We start from the raw sequence: 17569 nt of genomic DNA on the forward strand, positions 1-17569 counted from the left end.
AGCGTTCCCAGGGTTGAGCCCCTCTCTGCCCCAGGAAGCCTTGTTTTAACTATCCATTAAGAAGCCGAGCCCTCACTCCAGTCCATCTCCCTTGGTCCAGGCCTCGGAGGTAAAGAAGAACTGCTGGACTTCATCCCCTTCCCCACCACCATTCCCTTCTCCTTTTGTGTCGTGTATTTTTAGATTGTAAGCCTGAGGACAGGGAACCGTCTAATTAAAAAGATTGTATGTACAGCGCTATATTAATAAAGGTTAATAATAAGGTTAATAATAATAATAATGGATGGCATGACAAGGTTCTTTACAAAACAGAACATGGCATTTGAACAGCCAACACCGTGGTAGACGTTTTGGTTCGCCATATCTAAAACCCAGCAAAAGATCTGCTTGCTAGACAGCTAGGCAGAATAAAGGATAGGGTTATCTGTTACAAACAGGAAAGTACACTGAATTACAAATGCAAACAAGAGACCATTGCTTGTAACAGTAAAAGCAAAGCAAAGGTTTAATCTTGCCTGGCAATCATTTGGAAGAAACACTAGGTCATTCATTTTGCATTGCCAGCTTCTGTATTCTATGTAATTGTCTTTCTTTAAATACATCAGGAACTGTATTCTGTGCTGGCTGCTATAGCCCTTGGTTGGGAATATCAGTATTGATTGATTGATTCTTACTAGAAATAGATGCATTAGTCTTCTTTGGAGAAAAAAATCAGAGTAAGGCAATTTTTAAAGCCCCTGTAATGTCTCCATTTCATCCAAGTCATGCTGGATGTTTCTGTCTATTAAGTTAAAAGATCAAAAGACTTACAACAAAATTGTGAGAGCCATCATGGTGTGGGGATTGCACACTGGACTCTGACTCTGGCGACCAGGGTTTGAATTCCCACTCAGCCATGGAAACCAACTGGGTAAACTTGAATATGTCACTCTCGCTCAGCCTCAGAGGAAAGCAAACACAAACCCCCTCTGAATAAGTCTTGCCAAGAAAGCCCTGTGATATGACATTTGGGTCAACATAACTAGGAAATGACTTGAAGGCACACAACAACAATACCCAGAAACAAATCCAACTGAGTTTGATGAGGCTTACTTCCAGGTAAGCATGCCTAGTATAAATGGAGACAAACTCTGATTCTGATCTTCTCAGACCTATTGTTTTTTTAAAGGGCAAGACTGGCTTGAGTATGCTGGTGGAGGCAGCACAACAGTGGGGACAGCAGCAGGTATGATATGGCCACAGGCACAAGGGCAATGCAGGAAAGATAGAGTCTTTGCTTCCAGGAGAGATAGCTGCACTGTTAGGTACCAAGCCGCACAAGACTCCGTAGGGCAGTTTTCTTTCTGAACAGCAATGGCTTTCTCGGTCTTCCCACCCCAACTCTCTGTGCCTCCCAATATAAGTTACAATCCTAAGAACATAAAAAAGTGACATATCATTTAATTCAATGGCGGGACTTACATTGGTCCAATCCACACTGCAGAAATTATCCAGTTTGTGAAAGCTTTAACTGCCCTGGCTCAGTGTTAGGAAATCCTGGGAATTGTAGTTTATTGTGGCACCAGAGTTCCATGGCAGAGAAGGTTAAACATCACATGAAACTACAATTGCCAGAGTTCCATAGTAATGAACCAGAGCACAACACAATCCCACGTTTAAGTTCAATTGAAATAAATCAGGGATGGGAATCATGTGGTCTTCCATATGTTATTGGTATGCAAGCTCTAGCAGATCTTTCCTGCATAATTAGCCATGAGAAATGCTGCAAGTTACAGTCTAACAACATCTGGAAAACTTAGGTCCCATACACACTTGCAGAAATACTCCAGTTTGACATTGCATTAACTGCCCTGGCTCAATGCTAAGGGATTCTGGGAACTGTAGTTTTATGACTCTGGTGTCACTGGAAAAAAAGTAAAGAATTATTAAATGTTTCTTTAATAATTAAATAACTATTTGCATCTTTTTTAAACGTTTCTCATATTTCTTTCAATATTCTCATAAAGAGCTACATTGAAGTTAGATATTATGTAAACATATTTTAATATATTAGAGGTCAGACATGAACATTCTTGCTTTATATATTTTTTTAAAAAGCACAACCACCAATTATTTTTAATACTGGAAAGAAAGAAAGAAAAATCCCCAAACCAATTGGATGACACTGAAGCAGGTGTAAGGTTGGCCTAGGGAGGGAGAGAGGCTTCATATCCCAAACCAACAGTATTCTAAACCACTGGAGCTTAAAAACCAAAAAGGTAGCCAAGTTCCTTGAGCAAAAGAAATAAACTAGACTTCATGCATGTTTCTAGATGTATTTATAAGCAATCTTACATAACTGCCTTCAAGGAATTTCCATCTGAGTAACCTAGCTGGCTCTATAATGATATAAAAGTATGGGCCTTAGTCTGTATCATTTCAAAAGTACGACTTCCACAATGTGCCAGATTTTCACTGTCTAAAGGTTTTGGGGTATGAAGGTAATTTGCTTGTTTCTTGTTTCTTTTTTAATTTGCTCAGAGCAAAGATGAGTAAATCAATGCAGAAACAGTATGACACCATTGTGCTTTTCTATCTGCAGGTAACAGCTAAGTTCTAAAAACTACAATGTTATACTGAAGAGCAAGATGAAAATCGAAACCAGGAAGAACACATAGGGAGCTGTGTAACAATGCCAGGTATTTTCAATAGAGTAATGACATGCACTCCAGTTAACTTGACAACCATATTCACAGAGACTGCACGTTTCCCCACAACAGAATTCATTATCAACAGTAAAATCTCAGGTAGCAGTAAGCTATCATACACAAGGAACAAAGGCCCATTACAGACCGCCCAAAAGGGGCGGTCTTGGGCCGCTGCCGGTTGCAGGGTGGAGGGGTCGCAGCAGCCAAACCACGTGACTCCTCCGCGCTGCAAAGAAGGAGAGCGAAAATCACGCTCCTTCCGGCAACCCGGAAGAGACCCGCAAGTGCAAAAGCGCGCACTCGCGGTGTCACTTCCAGGCCGTGACGTGCGGACGCAGAGCGTCCGCTACGTCAAAATGGCAGCAGCCGTGTGGAACAGCCACCACCATTTGTTACAGACTCTGTCTGTAATAGGAGTAGGGGCATCTAGAAGAGACGCCCCTTTTTCAAACTGGGACGTCCTGAGGACGTCCGAAATGGTGGTTTGTAATGCGCCAAAGTTTAAATCCATAAAGCTCTCACTACGGAGTATCAGTCTATGTATTTTAATCAAAACTTGATTTCCATAACTGCAGCATAGGCTGCATCCACACTGCAGAAATTATCCATGTTGACACCACTTTAACTGTTATGGCTCAGTGCTATGGAATTCTGGGGATTGTAGTTTGTTTTAATACCAGAGCTCTCGCCAGAGAAAGCCAAATATTTCACAAAATTATAATTCCCAGAATTGTAAAACTGTTCGATAGTGGAACATGCTCCTTCAGAATGTGATGGAGTTTCTTTCTTTGGAGGTCTTTAAACAGAGGCTGGATGGCCATTTATTGGGGGTGTTTTTACTGTGCATTCCTGCGTGGCAAGTTGAACTGGACAGCCCTTGTGGTCTCTTCCATCTCTATGATTCTATTAATTTCATAGCATTGAGCCATGGAAGTTAAATGGTGTCAAACTGGATTATTTCTGCAGTATGGGAGCAGCCATAGAGATATTCACAGCCTACAGCTAGTAACATGATAGTACAGAAGCCATAATTGAACCCATTTCTTGAGAACAGGGCAATCAGGCTGTGAGTGATGTATTCTTCAGTACAAAAAGAAGCATTCATTTTTCTTTCTAACCCTAAATCCAATACAGTTTCCCTGTGTATACAAACATATTTAGATAAATAGGTCACTGAAAAAACTCACCTTAATAATCAATTTCTTCGTGGATGCTTTCAGTTGTGAGTGGTTGCTTGTTACAAACATTTTCAACAGTAGATAAAATACAGATCTTTCACCACAAACTTTCTCAGCTTCATCCTAAAAGAGCATATTTTTACTGGTTACAGTTCAAAGTCTCTCGATGAACAGACTGAAACACTGTAGTTTACAACCTACAGTGAAGACTAAGCTACTCAACAGGTTGAGGGACAAAATGAAAAACTTGTACTGAAGTGTAATTTAAGCCACCTTTTTCACAGCCCCTGGTTCAGAGAGAATTATGTGGCTCTTCAGATGCTGTTGGACTGCAATTCCCAGCAGTCCTAGCCAACACATCCAGTGCTGAAGAATGCTTCTAGCAGCTATCCTGATTTAGCATGATGTGGATGAGGAAGAATGAGCTGCACTGAGCCTTTGTCGCATGCATTTCTCTTTTGCTTTGAGGAGGAAGAGTTTAGAAGATTTTGGACTTGTTGCATTATCAACTTCAAACAAGCCAACGTCACATCATGGATCATGTTAACCACAATTCTACACCCAGACAATACAGTAAACTATAGTTAATTAAAGTAGAAACAAAAACCAGTATGGTGCAGACTACAATTTTGCAGACCAGAGTATGGATCCCTGCTCAGCCACTGAAACCCACTGGTTAACCTTGAGCAAATCACACATCATAAGGTGGGCTGTGCTGGCACCCTGAGAATCCTGGAGAGACACCCCTCCTTCAGCTACAGTTCTAATTCCCAAATCAGAGGAATAGTGCAGTACAGGAAACTCATCACTGTTATTTCTAATCAGTTAAGACAAAGCAAATGCATAGGGATAGTAGGAAAACAAAGAGAACAGCACACAGGTGATCTTAAAACAAGATACCTACCTGCATTTTGAACCAGGTAAACTTATTTGCAGGCAGTTCTAAAGCCACCATGAGAATGTTATGTTGCAGAACTGGAGGGATCTCCTGGCACAGCCCTTTCTCAGTGATAATACCTATTGATTGGAAAACAATATTACTTTCTATTTCATCTATTTCTGTTTTCATTTGATTCCAGAAGAAATTATGTAGTTTCCAAAAGAACACAAAAGACAGAACAACATACTGAAGCAACTAATATTCAGGAACATAACACATCAAGAAAGGCTTGTTTTTTTTTAAAGTAGTGGAACACACAATAAGATCAGACAGCCTGGGATTTGATTTTTAAGTAGGTCTCCATTTAACATCATAAAGATACCTGGTAGTCTTTCGTGGGGAGAGCATTCCCAAATTAATAGAGTACACCCAATAAGGGGCTCTGCCCAGTTATCAGGACAGAAAGGATACCTGAGAAAGGGCTTGATACAATGATGCAGGGCCACGCTTTCCTTCAAGTATCCTTTTTCCAAACCATGTAGGCCCTTAAAAGCAAGGGCCAATACTCTCAGCAGAGTTCAGAAATGGACTAGGAAGCAGTGGAGTACTTTAAGTATCAGCATCAGGTATGTTCTGGATGAGGAGCCCTATCCCTTCTCTTGCTTGTTTTAAATTCAAATTAAAGAATTTCTTGTTCTATAAAGCATTTGGAGCTGTATTTTAATATTGTTTTATAATTCTATATTTGATTATATGTATTGGTTGTTTTTACAGCTTGTATTTTAACTGCATAACTTGTTTAATTTTGTATAGTTTATATGTTATGACTTTTAGATTGTATGCCATTGGCAGGTTATATGCTGTTTTGATTATGCCTGTAAAGTGCCATGCAAATTTATTGTTCTATATAAATACATTAAGTAATAATAATAATAACAATAATAATAATAGGCTGCTGACACACTGTATAATTAATTCACTTTGGCACACCATCACTCCATCCTATGGAATCCTGGGATTTGTAGTTTATTGTGGCACCAGAGCTCTCTGAAAGAGTTCAAATACCTTACAAAACTGCAAATCCCAGAATTCCATAGCATCGAGCCATGACCACTAAAGCAGTGTCAAACTGCATTAATTGTGCAGTGTAGATGAGCTCTAGTTAGCAAATGTGCATTTGTACTCCACCATAAATCTATTTTGCAGCCTATCTTTAAAGCAGTTCTGCTTTTAATACTTAGTAGTGTACTCCTGAGGTTACCACAGTATAGATAGCTCCAAACAGTTTAAAACTATGCGAAGACCTGGAGGAAAAAAACTGAAAAATGTGGGGGGGGGGGGATCTCATATTTTTCTGAAATTTTTCTGCTCCAGAAAAATTAAAAACAAACAAGCAAACAAACCAAATCATTGGATTGTGGAATGTTTAAAATAATGTATGTATGTATTTTTATTGTTGCTGTCAACAAGTACTTTGACATGGCTAAGCACAGCAGTCTCAGTTATCTTGACTTCTAGGCTTCAGGCTTGATTTGTTTTTTGTCTTTGTTAACAGTCTTCAAGGTGACTTTGACTTATGGCAACCTTATGAATGAGAAACCTCTAAGTCACCTTATCAACAGTGTTACTCAGATCTTGGTTGTATCCACACTGCAGAAATAATCCAGTTTGATAGCTCTTTAACTGTCATAGCTCAATGTTGTGGAATTCTAGGAAATGCAGTTTTGTGAGACATTTACCCTTTTTGCCAGAGAGCTCTAATGCTACAAAACTACAGTTTCCAGAATTCCACAGCATTGACCCATGGCAGTTAAAGTGGTGTCAAACTGGATTATTTCTGCAGTGTGGATGAAGCCATTGAGTCTATCCATCTAGAATGTGGCCTTCCTCTTTTCCTTCTGCCTTCTACCTTACAAAGCATTTTTACAGTATCTTCCAGTAAGTCATGTCTCATCATGATGTGGCCACAGCAAGACACCCTCAGTTTAGTAATCTTGGCTTCTAGTGAGAGTTCTGCCTGATTCTAGGACCCATTTATTTGTTTTTCTAGCAGTCACCAGTATCCACAGAACCTTTCTCCAGAGCCATATCTCAAATGAACAGATTTTCTTCCTATCAGATTTCTTCACTGTCCAGCTTTCACAACCATACACAGAAATTGGAAATATGATGGCATGGACAATCCTAACTTTAATATTCAATGATATATCTTTTCACTTTGGAATCTTGCCTAGTTCTTTCAGTGACTCTTCCTAGTCCTACTCTTCTGATTTTTTGAGTGCAGCCTCCATTCTGATTAATGACCGAGCCGAAGTATGGAAAACCTTGAATTATTTCAATGTATTTACTCCAACCAAATTATTCCTAAAAACTAGTCAGCAGGAAGGCAATGTGCACTCACTGGCCTTGTTATTCTTTTCTCAGTTTTTCTTACTGGACTGAATGCTTTATATCTATTTGATACTATGGAAGACTAGAGCAAACAAAATAATTTTCTCTGTTTTACTACTGTTGAGAGTTTCCTTCTGGGTTTTGTTTTGCTTTGTTTGGGATGAGGAGTTGGTTGTTGCCTGCTTCTAATGAAGTAGCAAAATCATAGAGTACTCTTTATGGGTCAGGACTTTGTAGCAAAAAATTTAAAATGGAATTCCATTTGTAACTACAAGGTGATGCAAAAGTAAAGTACAAAAACGAATAAGAACATATTTACTTTTGCAACATTTTAATCACCTATTATTATCTAAATGAAGTGTACTTTTAACATATCATACATTATAATTTTATGCCAAACAAAATTATAACTATATTGTGTATATAATTTATTTTACATTACTGAAGTAACAACCTGCCTTTCAGTCTGTAAAAAAAATGCTAATAGATTTCCTCTTATTTTTAAAATGAGAATCTCTATTTTTTCCAGATTTTTTTTTTAAAAAAACTGGGTTTTCGCCATGGTTTTACCATTTCCAACAATTTTACACCACTGCTTCTTAGGACCTGATAAAACTGTTCAATTATAGGCAGAATACTGTAATCTCTAAAGCCTCTACATCTACCCAAGCCAGCAAGATCTGTTACAGCAAATGAGCAACACTGTTACAACAACGCTCAATTGGGAAAGCATACTTACTCAGAAAATGAAACAGAATAGCACACCCAGTTGTTAAAGTACAAGAAAATGCCAGGTAAGATGAAATAGTTCAAATAAAATATGTTTACAATAGTAATGCTTATGTCTTAGTACTGTATGAGGTGCTCCTGCTGCAGTCCACAGTAGAGTCAATAGGAGCTTGATATGCATTGAGTACGACATATAATTTGAATCCTTCGACTGCTTCTTCTTACATACTATGAGTGTAATCCCAACTTAATAAAATAGACAAGAGCCAATTGCAGTTACACTAGGCCAGCTCAAGATACACTGAATCCAAATCCAAATCCAGCTCACCTTTAGGATGCTGGAAATAATTTAGGACTACTTTCACCATGGCCTAATTTTATGCTGGTGCTGTGACTGAGCCCCTGGGCTGGAGGCAGTTTGGATGCGGCTTACCACTGATCCTCCCTCGCTGCTCTCTTTCTACTCTTTTGCCAGAAGATCTTAGCCACCACAGTATTTCTATCAACCGATTACTCACACAGCCAAACTCTTGGGATCAGACAGCAGAAGGCTTGTGCCTAATCTTGAATCCACTACAGCTAGTACATTATGCTGTGGAAATTGTTTTTAGACACAAGAACTACCCATGACGGGGAATGTCATTTCCTATTAATTGGCAGCACTAAGGTCCACTAACCTGAGTGAACTTACTATTATTGATATTTTTAAATTTGTGTTCTTCGCTTCCACTAAAATTAGTGCTACAGCTAAGCAACAATAATCAAATACAGAATTATAAGTAAACATCTTAAAAATCAATTAAAACACATGACAGATTGAAAAACAACCAGTATGCTACTTAAAAGCTTTAGCAAGCAAGTAAATTTGAAAGTCAAAAATCTATCAAAATAAAAATATCTTTGCCTGCTGGTTGAAGGGTGATAGGATTGAAGTTATTCTGTCTACTAGAGCTTATGGTGTAATCAAGAAAAAGGTCCTAAGCAATTCTAACAATTACTCAAAGCATTAGGTACTTAGGTTTCTGTTTCAAATCCATTTGGAAAAGGAATGATAGATTTGACATAAACTCATTACATATAATCTGAAACCTAGCATGACTGTTTTATTTTTCAGAGGACAGGCATACCGTATGCATTTTTAACACTGTCAGGTAAAATGTATGTTTCTTTAAATTCCTAGATTACCAGTGTAACTAAAGTGAAAGCATTCAAAGGCAGGTCCATTACAGATTTAAATTATTCAAAGATACTGTATAGCTGTGTTAGTTTGTAGAATCAGTACTGTATGTAGAAATCTTGTAGCACCTTTGAGACTAACTGAAAGAAAGAAACTGTCAGCATAACCTTTCACAGATGTATTTGAGGAAGTAGACTGAAGTCAATGAAACCTCATGCTGCCAATTTCTTTCTTTCAGTTAGTCTCAAAGGCACTACAAAATCTCTCTACATACAGATTTAAATTATGTTGTTGTGATTGCTTAAATCTGTATGGCTCTGTATGGTTTTGCAATCATAAACCTATGCTGGGATGCTGTAAAAAAATTTAACCAAGAGATGAGATGATAGAAAATCTGTAAGAAGTTACTACCAAAAAACACTGCTCATGTAAACAGAAAAGCACAGGAATTTTCCTTATAATAGGTCAGAGGGATTGTCAACCAAGTTCATCTACCACTCTCTAGTTGGCAGGATTAATCAAGGTTTCAGGGAGAGGGTCTTTCACATCACTTGCTTACTGATCCTTTCAGATGGAGATGCTAAGGGCTGTTGTCCTTGTACATGAAAAACTTGTTATGCATCTGATTTTCAGCAATTACCTCACAACAGGAAGTGTGCTTGAATTACCTTTTATTAGTTTGCTGAAGTCAAAGTTGCTCTGTGCTACTAAGTGGGGAACAACTTGTTGATAAAGGCAGATAACATGAAGCAAGACAGCCTTCAAAAGTGTGGTCTCTGCATCGTCTGAACCTAGAAAATGCATACAATAGGTTAATAGATTTTATAATTTAACAAATCCACAGAAAGGCCATACTTCTCTAATAAAATTATAAGAAAAATAATATGTATTCTTTTCTTTTCAGAGGCATAGTACATTACTGAGAAATCATAGTTATGATCAAAAATAACCAAGTTAAACCAGAATCACAGAGCTAAATTTATAGATTTAACAGACTAACTCTGCTGTCTCACTCCACTTTTCTGGATTCAAACTGGGACAATCACCAGTCCTGCTTTAATAATATTGGATAGAAAAATTCTTCATAGTGAAGCACTAAAGCAGGGGAAAGAGCAGTCTACAGGCTGCCTGCAGTTTCCAAACCCACCCAGGAAAACCTCAAGCCACCCACAGCCTTTTTTTTTAAAGGAAAAAAGAAAATCACTGAAAGCATTAAATAAAAATGGTGGCTTGATCTGTTCCTCCCCGAACCCTTCAAACCTAAGAAAAGGATGTTTCGCCCAAAAGGCAAAACTGCACACATGTCATGACATTTGGTCATTCTGAATATGCTGCTGTGATCCACTGGGTGGAGGGAAGAGATGGCATTTGTCCAGTGATGGATTAAAAGGTGGGGTAAAGTGGAATTTATAGATAAAGAACAAGGAAAGGGGAAAGGATTGCTTGTGTTACTAAATTAACAGTAGTCTCACCCACCTGAAGGCTGGGGGGCCCTAAGGGGATATACACGTTAAGAGTGAAGTGGTGCAGAGTTGGACAACCCTAGTTGCTTTCCACAGAAACCACTTATTGCAATCCTTTTTTTAATTTCTGCAGCAAGAGCTGAATCTGAGGATAGCATTTGTTCTTATGTGCCTTCATGCCAACTCCGACTTATGGTAACTCTTTCAGAGGGTTTTCTCAGAAAAAAAATATTGATGGATTTCCCACTGCCTTCCTCTTAAGTTTGGAGAGACTGACTTGTCCAAGGTCACTCAGTAGATTTCCATGGCTGAGTGAGGATTTGAACCCTGGTCTTCCAAGGTCCTATCCCAACACTCAGGCCTTGCCTGCATTGCAAAAACAATGCAGCTTGACACCACTTTAACTACCATGGTTCAATGCTATAAAATCCTGGGATTTGTAGTTTGTTGTGGCACCAAAGCTCACAAAGTATAAATATCTCACAAAAGTACAAATCCCAGAATTCCACAGCATTGAGCCATGGCAGTTCAAGTGATGTCAAATTGTATTATTTCTACAGTGTAGATGCAGCTTCAGACAACTATAACATGTTGGCTTGCTATGAACAGCATAGGGATGTACGTTTAGCTTGGGGAAACTTCTTCAGTAGAAAAGACAGAATGATTTGCACCCAATGTGAACTGGGCAGAACATGAACAGGCCAAACTATGTCTGTCATGGGAATAACTCAAAAAGGTTTCTTGAAAGAGGAACTCCATTTTTAGAACATTATTAGGTGCTGTTAAAAACATCACTCCTACAAGAGATCATTAGCAGAGGTTGCCTTAAAGAACAGAACAGTGCCGCTGTGAATCATCAGATATGAATCATTAATAGTTGCTGCTCTCAGGCACACTGGATAGGATGACTAATGCTTTCCTACCATGCTCTCCATTTGTTTCTTTGACCTCAGCCATTTCCTCCATAATAGAAGTAGCATCTTCCACTGTCCCTTTCTGTCCATGTTCCTTCGCCTGCTTTAAAAGTGACTGCCAGACTGCTATTATGTTCGTCATATCTGGTAAAAGCTACATTTTTTAAAAAGACCAGTATCAGTTCATAAATATGATTGCACAATAGGAAGCATTCCAGTATATCCATCATAATTATTTGCAAAGCAGGAGTACATGAGAATAGGCATGACTATGTCCTACAAAGACATCTGAAAAGTTACCAGCTATTACTCTTTAGAAAATATTTAGGTTTTCTTGAAAATAAATTAATGACAGTAGCAATAATACAACAACAAATCACAACTGGTATGCTGAAACCCATCAAATCTCAAGAGTATTGCTTAAATCAGTTGGAAGGTTTACTCAAATGGTTGTTTAACTTAGCAGTTCAACTGTGAAGGTCTGTATTACAAATAATAACTATTTTCAATCTGAGGAGAAGCTTTTGCTGTGGAAGGTTTACTTTTACTTTTATTCATCTCAGCTGGGAAGAACCAAGGCTAAATGCATAGGCTTAAGGTTTTTGATGTTAATATATCCAATAGTTTCATAGCAATTGCCAATAAGATTCTTCTTATCATGGATATGATCTATTCAAAAAAGAATATGTTTAGGTTGAGGGTTCAAAATTTATTTTATTTTTATTTTAAAAAATTGAGCCTTTTTTCAGAGATTTAAAATGATATGAGGGCCTTCAGTTTTTGGAAAATGGAAAAACCACTTCTTTATTTCTAAGAACACAATGCAGACGACAACAGTTCATGGCTGAAATGTCAGGATAGCAGCAGTTACCCTAAACCTTGGTAGATTCTTCATTCAGGCTTTCATGCTCAAAGCTCCCATGTAATCAATTATGGAAATTACTTTAGTTTTTTGCTAGTAGCTTATTTGGCTGAACTCTACCTGAATAACTTGGTTTAATAAATTATCCCTGGTACTTAACAAAAACTTTAAAGTAACAGTAAAACCTTTATATTCCACCTTTTAGCTTCCAGGCTTTCAGAACATCTTACATAATCAGAACTCAGTTAATGAAAAGCAACAGATTAAAAAAGTAAAAATCCAGTAAATATACTTTAGAATATTTATTGACATAGATACAGAAAAAGGGCAAGAATTCCTCTGAAACATTTTGCGCTCTACAAATTCTGCACCATTCCATTTGTACCTTGCTGAGTGCCTCCCTATACTGCTGGACAAATTCCTGCATGATAGATGGAGTGTAGATTTCGGACTTCTCCCATGTGTTCTCATTCAGACAATACTTGATATTTTCCAGTGCTCTTTTTAGAACAACTGATATAAGTAAAAAGATTGTATGTTTCACCGTTTTACTGGCAATCTAAAATAAAAGAGAAATGCCCTGTTACTGTGTTTCAACTTCTTCTGCCACATTTAAGCAATGTACTCTGAAAATTAATTACATCTTAAAGGAAAAAAAGGGAACTGACCTGAAGATAAGTAAGAAAAGGTGCAGAAACAAGAGGGAGAAAAGGTCATTTGATCCAATTAAGGATGCAGAGCCTTAAAATGAGGCCTAAAGTCAAAAGATTTAAGAATCATTTGCTCAGAGTACTTCAACATCTTGCTTTCCTCGGGGCATTAGATGCTACTTTCCTAGTGGCCCAGAGGATGCTGATATACCCAAAACGTGTGATAGCTTCTAGCAAATGATTTTACTTCTATAATAATTTCAAGGCTGAACATGCTAACAATACCTTATGAAAAAGTAAGATCTCTTCTTCTTCTTCTTCTTCTTCTACTACTACTACTACACACACTCTCTCTCTCTCTCTCTCTCTCTTTATTTTTATTTTTATTTTATTTTTTTGCCCATCCAAAATCTTTTAACTGAAACATTTATACCTAGCCCTATGTCCAAGCAGGATTTCAGGGCATGTATAATTATATCACAAAACAATAAAATCAATAATGCATAATGAGTATAATCTGGAACAGGGTTTCCTGCACATATTAACAGCAAAAATCTATAAACATCCAGTTAGAAAGTTTACATTAGTGATGCTTCAGGGTGTGTCCTGGGCCCGGTGTTTGACATTTCTATAACTCAGATGATGGAATGGAAGGCATGCTTATTAAATTTACATATGACACCAAATTGGAGGTGGGGTAGGGTGGGGTAACTAATATCCCAGAGGACAGGATTAGAATTCAAAATGGCTTTGACACATTGACGATCTGGTCCAAAACTAGCAAAATAAATTTCAACAGGGATAAATTTAAGGTTCTACATCTAGGGAGGAAAAGAACATATACTGGATGGATGATACTTGGCTTGAAAGCAGTACATGTAAAAAGGATCTAGGGTAGACCACAAGGCAAACATGACAAAGATGAGTATGCATCAATAGGAATGTAGTGTCCAAATCAAGGAAAGTAGTAGTCCCACTCTATTCTGCTTTAGTCAGACTGCACCGGGAATATTGTGTCCAATCCTGGACACCAGAGTTCAAGAAGGATATAGACAAAATAAAATGTGTTGAGAGAAGGGAGACCAAGGTGATCAAAAGTTTAGAAATCAAGCCTTATGAAGAATGGCTTACAGAGTTGGGTATGCTTATCCTGGAGATGACTCAGAAGTGTCACAATAGCTATCTCATGCAGAAGATTGGGCAAGCTTATCTTCTGCATCTCCAGAGACTAGAGCACAAAACCAATTGATTCAAATTATAAGAAAAGAGATTCCATTTTAAGATTAGTAAGAACTTCTTTATTGTAGGAACTATTTGAAAATGAAATGGACCTCCTTAGAAAGTGGTGGACTTTGAAGGTGTAATAAGGAGACCTTGGTCTGGTGAATTTATTATTAGCTCAAATAGAGGAGCAGTCTCTAGTCCTGTGTATACGAAGGTTGCCAAGGCTCATCCACATATAGGATTTTAAGGCTCCAATGCTGGTAACAGAGGGTGGTGGACTTCAGAAATCTTTAAACAGAGGTTGGATGGGCATCTTTCAGGAATGTTCTGTGTTACATTTAAAACAAGCCATCATTCTAAAAACAAAGCAACTTTCAACCATAGTTTAAGACATTCACTTACTTTCGTTAACCATGGTAAAACTGAACTATGGCTAATCAAAACAAGTCAGTGTCCTAAACTATGGTTGTAAATTATCTTGTTTTAGTAACCATTGTTTGTTTTCGTTTAAATGTAACACTGAGTTGTGTTAAGAAAAAAAGAACACTTCCAAATTCATTTACATGCCTGCACTAGAGGATGGGGGAGTATATCAGTCCAAGGCTTGCAGAGGTTTTTCCTTGTAATACTAAAGCATGCAAATACTGCTAAGGAGTTCCTGAAACAAACCAGTAAGGAGAAAAGTTCTTACATTCAATCCTTGGGTGAACATGGCTTTATTGCATACTGCCGGAATGGTTGTTACCATCACCATAGAAAGTAATCTAGGAAGTGGAATGAACTCCGTGGTTTTAAAAGCATTGGAAATTTCTGGCTGAGCCTCATAGATCTGAAAATTTAGAAGGAAAAAAAACCACAAAGGTTGAACGATACTAATGAGATTATGACCCTATAACTAATTCAACTGGACACATACTGATAACAATAAATATCTAAAAGTCCAGCTCTACATGAAAGAAAGAAACTGGAAGTAAGAAGGGAGGCAGCAAATGTTCTTAAGTTGTTGTTTGTTTGTTTTTACTGTTTTTACCTTTTACATTTTATTTTTATTAATTTAATCACAAGCCACTTTTGGAGCCCATTTTGACTGGAACAGTGCATCCATTACAAACTAATCAATAATTTGGGTCAATAGTGTCTGTACAGCATCTATAATCAAAAGTCACGGCTATATATTGTCCACTATTTAATCACATGTTTTAAGGTAATACTATACTCTTTCTGGAGCGATCAGAGCCGATAACAACACTTCAGCACAGGAAAAAGGTACAAGACAAATGTAGGCTCTCTTTTCTGCCACTAGTAAGCAGCATTGTATCTAATCTGTGCTATCTGTATCTGACTGTAGTTGTCTTCTGGGAGCTACAAGTTACACTCTTTGAAGACAGGTGTAGAGAGGGGAAAACTGTTCGGATAAATGCAACATGGTCTGGTTAATTACTTGCATGGAGATAGGGTGTGAGAAGAGCAATAGAGCCCAAAGGGTCTTACTCAGTTGATAGTGAGTGATGCCTTAACATGCTCTTATCTGAACATACTTTACTACACCTCACCAAATTTAGCTGTAGAGTAAATTTGAGTAAACCTAAAACTTGCAGTTGTTGTCTGACTGCTGCAGTCCAATGACCACTGCAGGGTCACCAATTCCTTGTTCTTGATGCAGAGGGAAAAGTGCAAAGGATCACATGAAGGAACTTACTATAAATTACTAGGATCTTAATAACAGCAGAAATGTTGGTAGCGGTCCCTTCCATATACAAAAAGTGTATTTTATGTAGTATTCTTACCTTTCTCAGTAATTTCATGTTGTCCATCCATGCTGATTTTAGTCTAGGAACAAAAGAATACTGAGACTCCTTAAAGTATCTGTTCAGTAAATCTGGGCACACTTTGAAAATGTTCACCATAAGATCAGCAACCATCTCATCCTCCACAGCAGTCTTTAGACTCAAGAGAAAGCGCAGAAGCACCAGGTTCCCTCCTCTATAAAGGTAGATTTTGAAAGAAAGATCACTACATCTGATAGTTTACTGTCACAATTCAAATACTATTGGTGCCTGGGATCTACTGCAGTTACATACAATAGAATGAGCTCAACTGCTAGGATTTTTTACTTTTGAAGATCAGACTCCATTAGTTTTGCACACTACTTTTCAAAATTTCCTGTTTCAAAAGAAGGTAGTTATGAACCATCCAAACTGAAATTTGACAAGCAGATGCCCAAATAATGGGTGGGAATTGTGCAGCCCTTCTGATGTTGTTGGGACTGCAGCTCCCAGTAGCACAGCTAGTGATAATGAATGGTGGGAATTGCAGTCCAGCAGCATCAGCAGGGATGCACTATCCCCACCCAATTGTTAGTCCCAATGAAAGTGAATCAGTGGAATACTGACTTTCAAAGTTCCCCTTGATTTGATCAGCCTACTCTAGTTGGGTTTAACAACTGGATACAGATTGAAGTTCAAAGTTTCCTTGGGTGCATGCAGCCAGTTATGCTGTATTTCAATTTTAAAAAATGACATATTCTGCTCAGAGTATCTTTTAAAAGGTGGTTTACAGAGAGAGAATCTAAAAACAGTTGGCAAGAGCCTTTATTTATACACAGATTAATTCTTATTTCATTTCATTTGCAAGAAAGATATTAGTTTCAAACCTGACCCAGGAGGGGGTGACAAGTCCAGATACTGTACAAATTTTGCATAACAAGACATCCTCAAAGATTCCAAACACTTTGAAGTCAAACGAAATCAAGGTTAGGGTTATTTTTACTTAACTTTCCATCTTATATACTATTTTAAGCTTCTCTCTATAAACAAGTGGGCATATAAGATTATTCATAAGGCAAGACACTTATAGCAGTTAAGGGCACTTATAAACTTTTTTTATGTTTCTTCTCGTAAAGAGGAATCATTATTTCTCAGACGGATGCTGCCTGCCCACACAGAATCATACAATTGTAGAACTGGAAGGGATACTAACCCCAACACACTGCCAATCAGGAAATCTAAAGCATCCTTGACAGATGGACATCAAAAAACGTCAAAAATATCCAATGAAGGAAGGTCCCTTGGAGATTTGTAAAGCAAAATTGGATAGGGACCTGTCAGTATAATTCTCCCCACCTACTGCAACTACCAAAAAACTATCTTGCTAATTCAGCTTAGCAACACTGGGGAGTAATATACCCCACCAAACACAAGAACACATAGAAACAAGAGCAAACTGAGGATGGATGAATGTTTCATTGTACTGCAGCCAAGATCTAGTTTAGCATTTGTCTCATTTAAGGGCAAAGGGGTGTTAATTTTTCCACCATCGAACTTTTCATACACACACACACACACACACACACACACACATATATATATATATATATATCAAGAATGCATGTTCTATTTTTAACTACATTTCCCT

At 37.8% G+C, this 17569-nt stretch overlaps 1 protein-coding gene across 1 annotated transcript in view; it reads right to left on the reverse strand.

Annotated features, from left to right (window-relative positions):
• Positions 1-17569, reverse strand: part of URB1 (URB1 ribosome biogenesis homolog) — an 81366-nt gene that overhangs the window by 52273 nt on the left and 11524 nt on the right. The window contains 7 exon segments of the mRNA XM_042458659.1: positions 3875-3988; positions 4770-4882; positions 9711-9833; positions 11429-11573; positions 12667-12840; positions 14847-14984; positions 15943-16138. Coding sequence (XP_042314593.1) covers positions 3875-3988; positions 4770-4882; positions 9711-9833; positions 11429-11573; positions 12667-12840; positions 14847-14984; positions 15943-16138 — 1003 coding nt within the window.

Source organism: Sceloporus undulatus, chromosome 3 (assembly GCF_019175285.1).
Source record: "Sceloporus undulatus isolate JIND9_A2432 ecotype Alabama chromosome 3, SceUnd_v1.1, whole genome shotgun sequence".
In the NCBI taxonomy this organism is placed as follows: Eukaryota; Metazoa; Chordata; class Lepidosauria; order Squamata; family Phrynosomatidae; genus Sceloporus; species Sceloporus undulatus.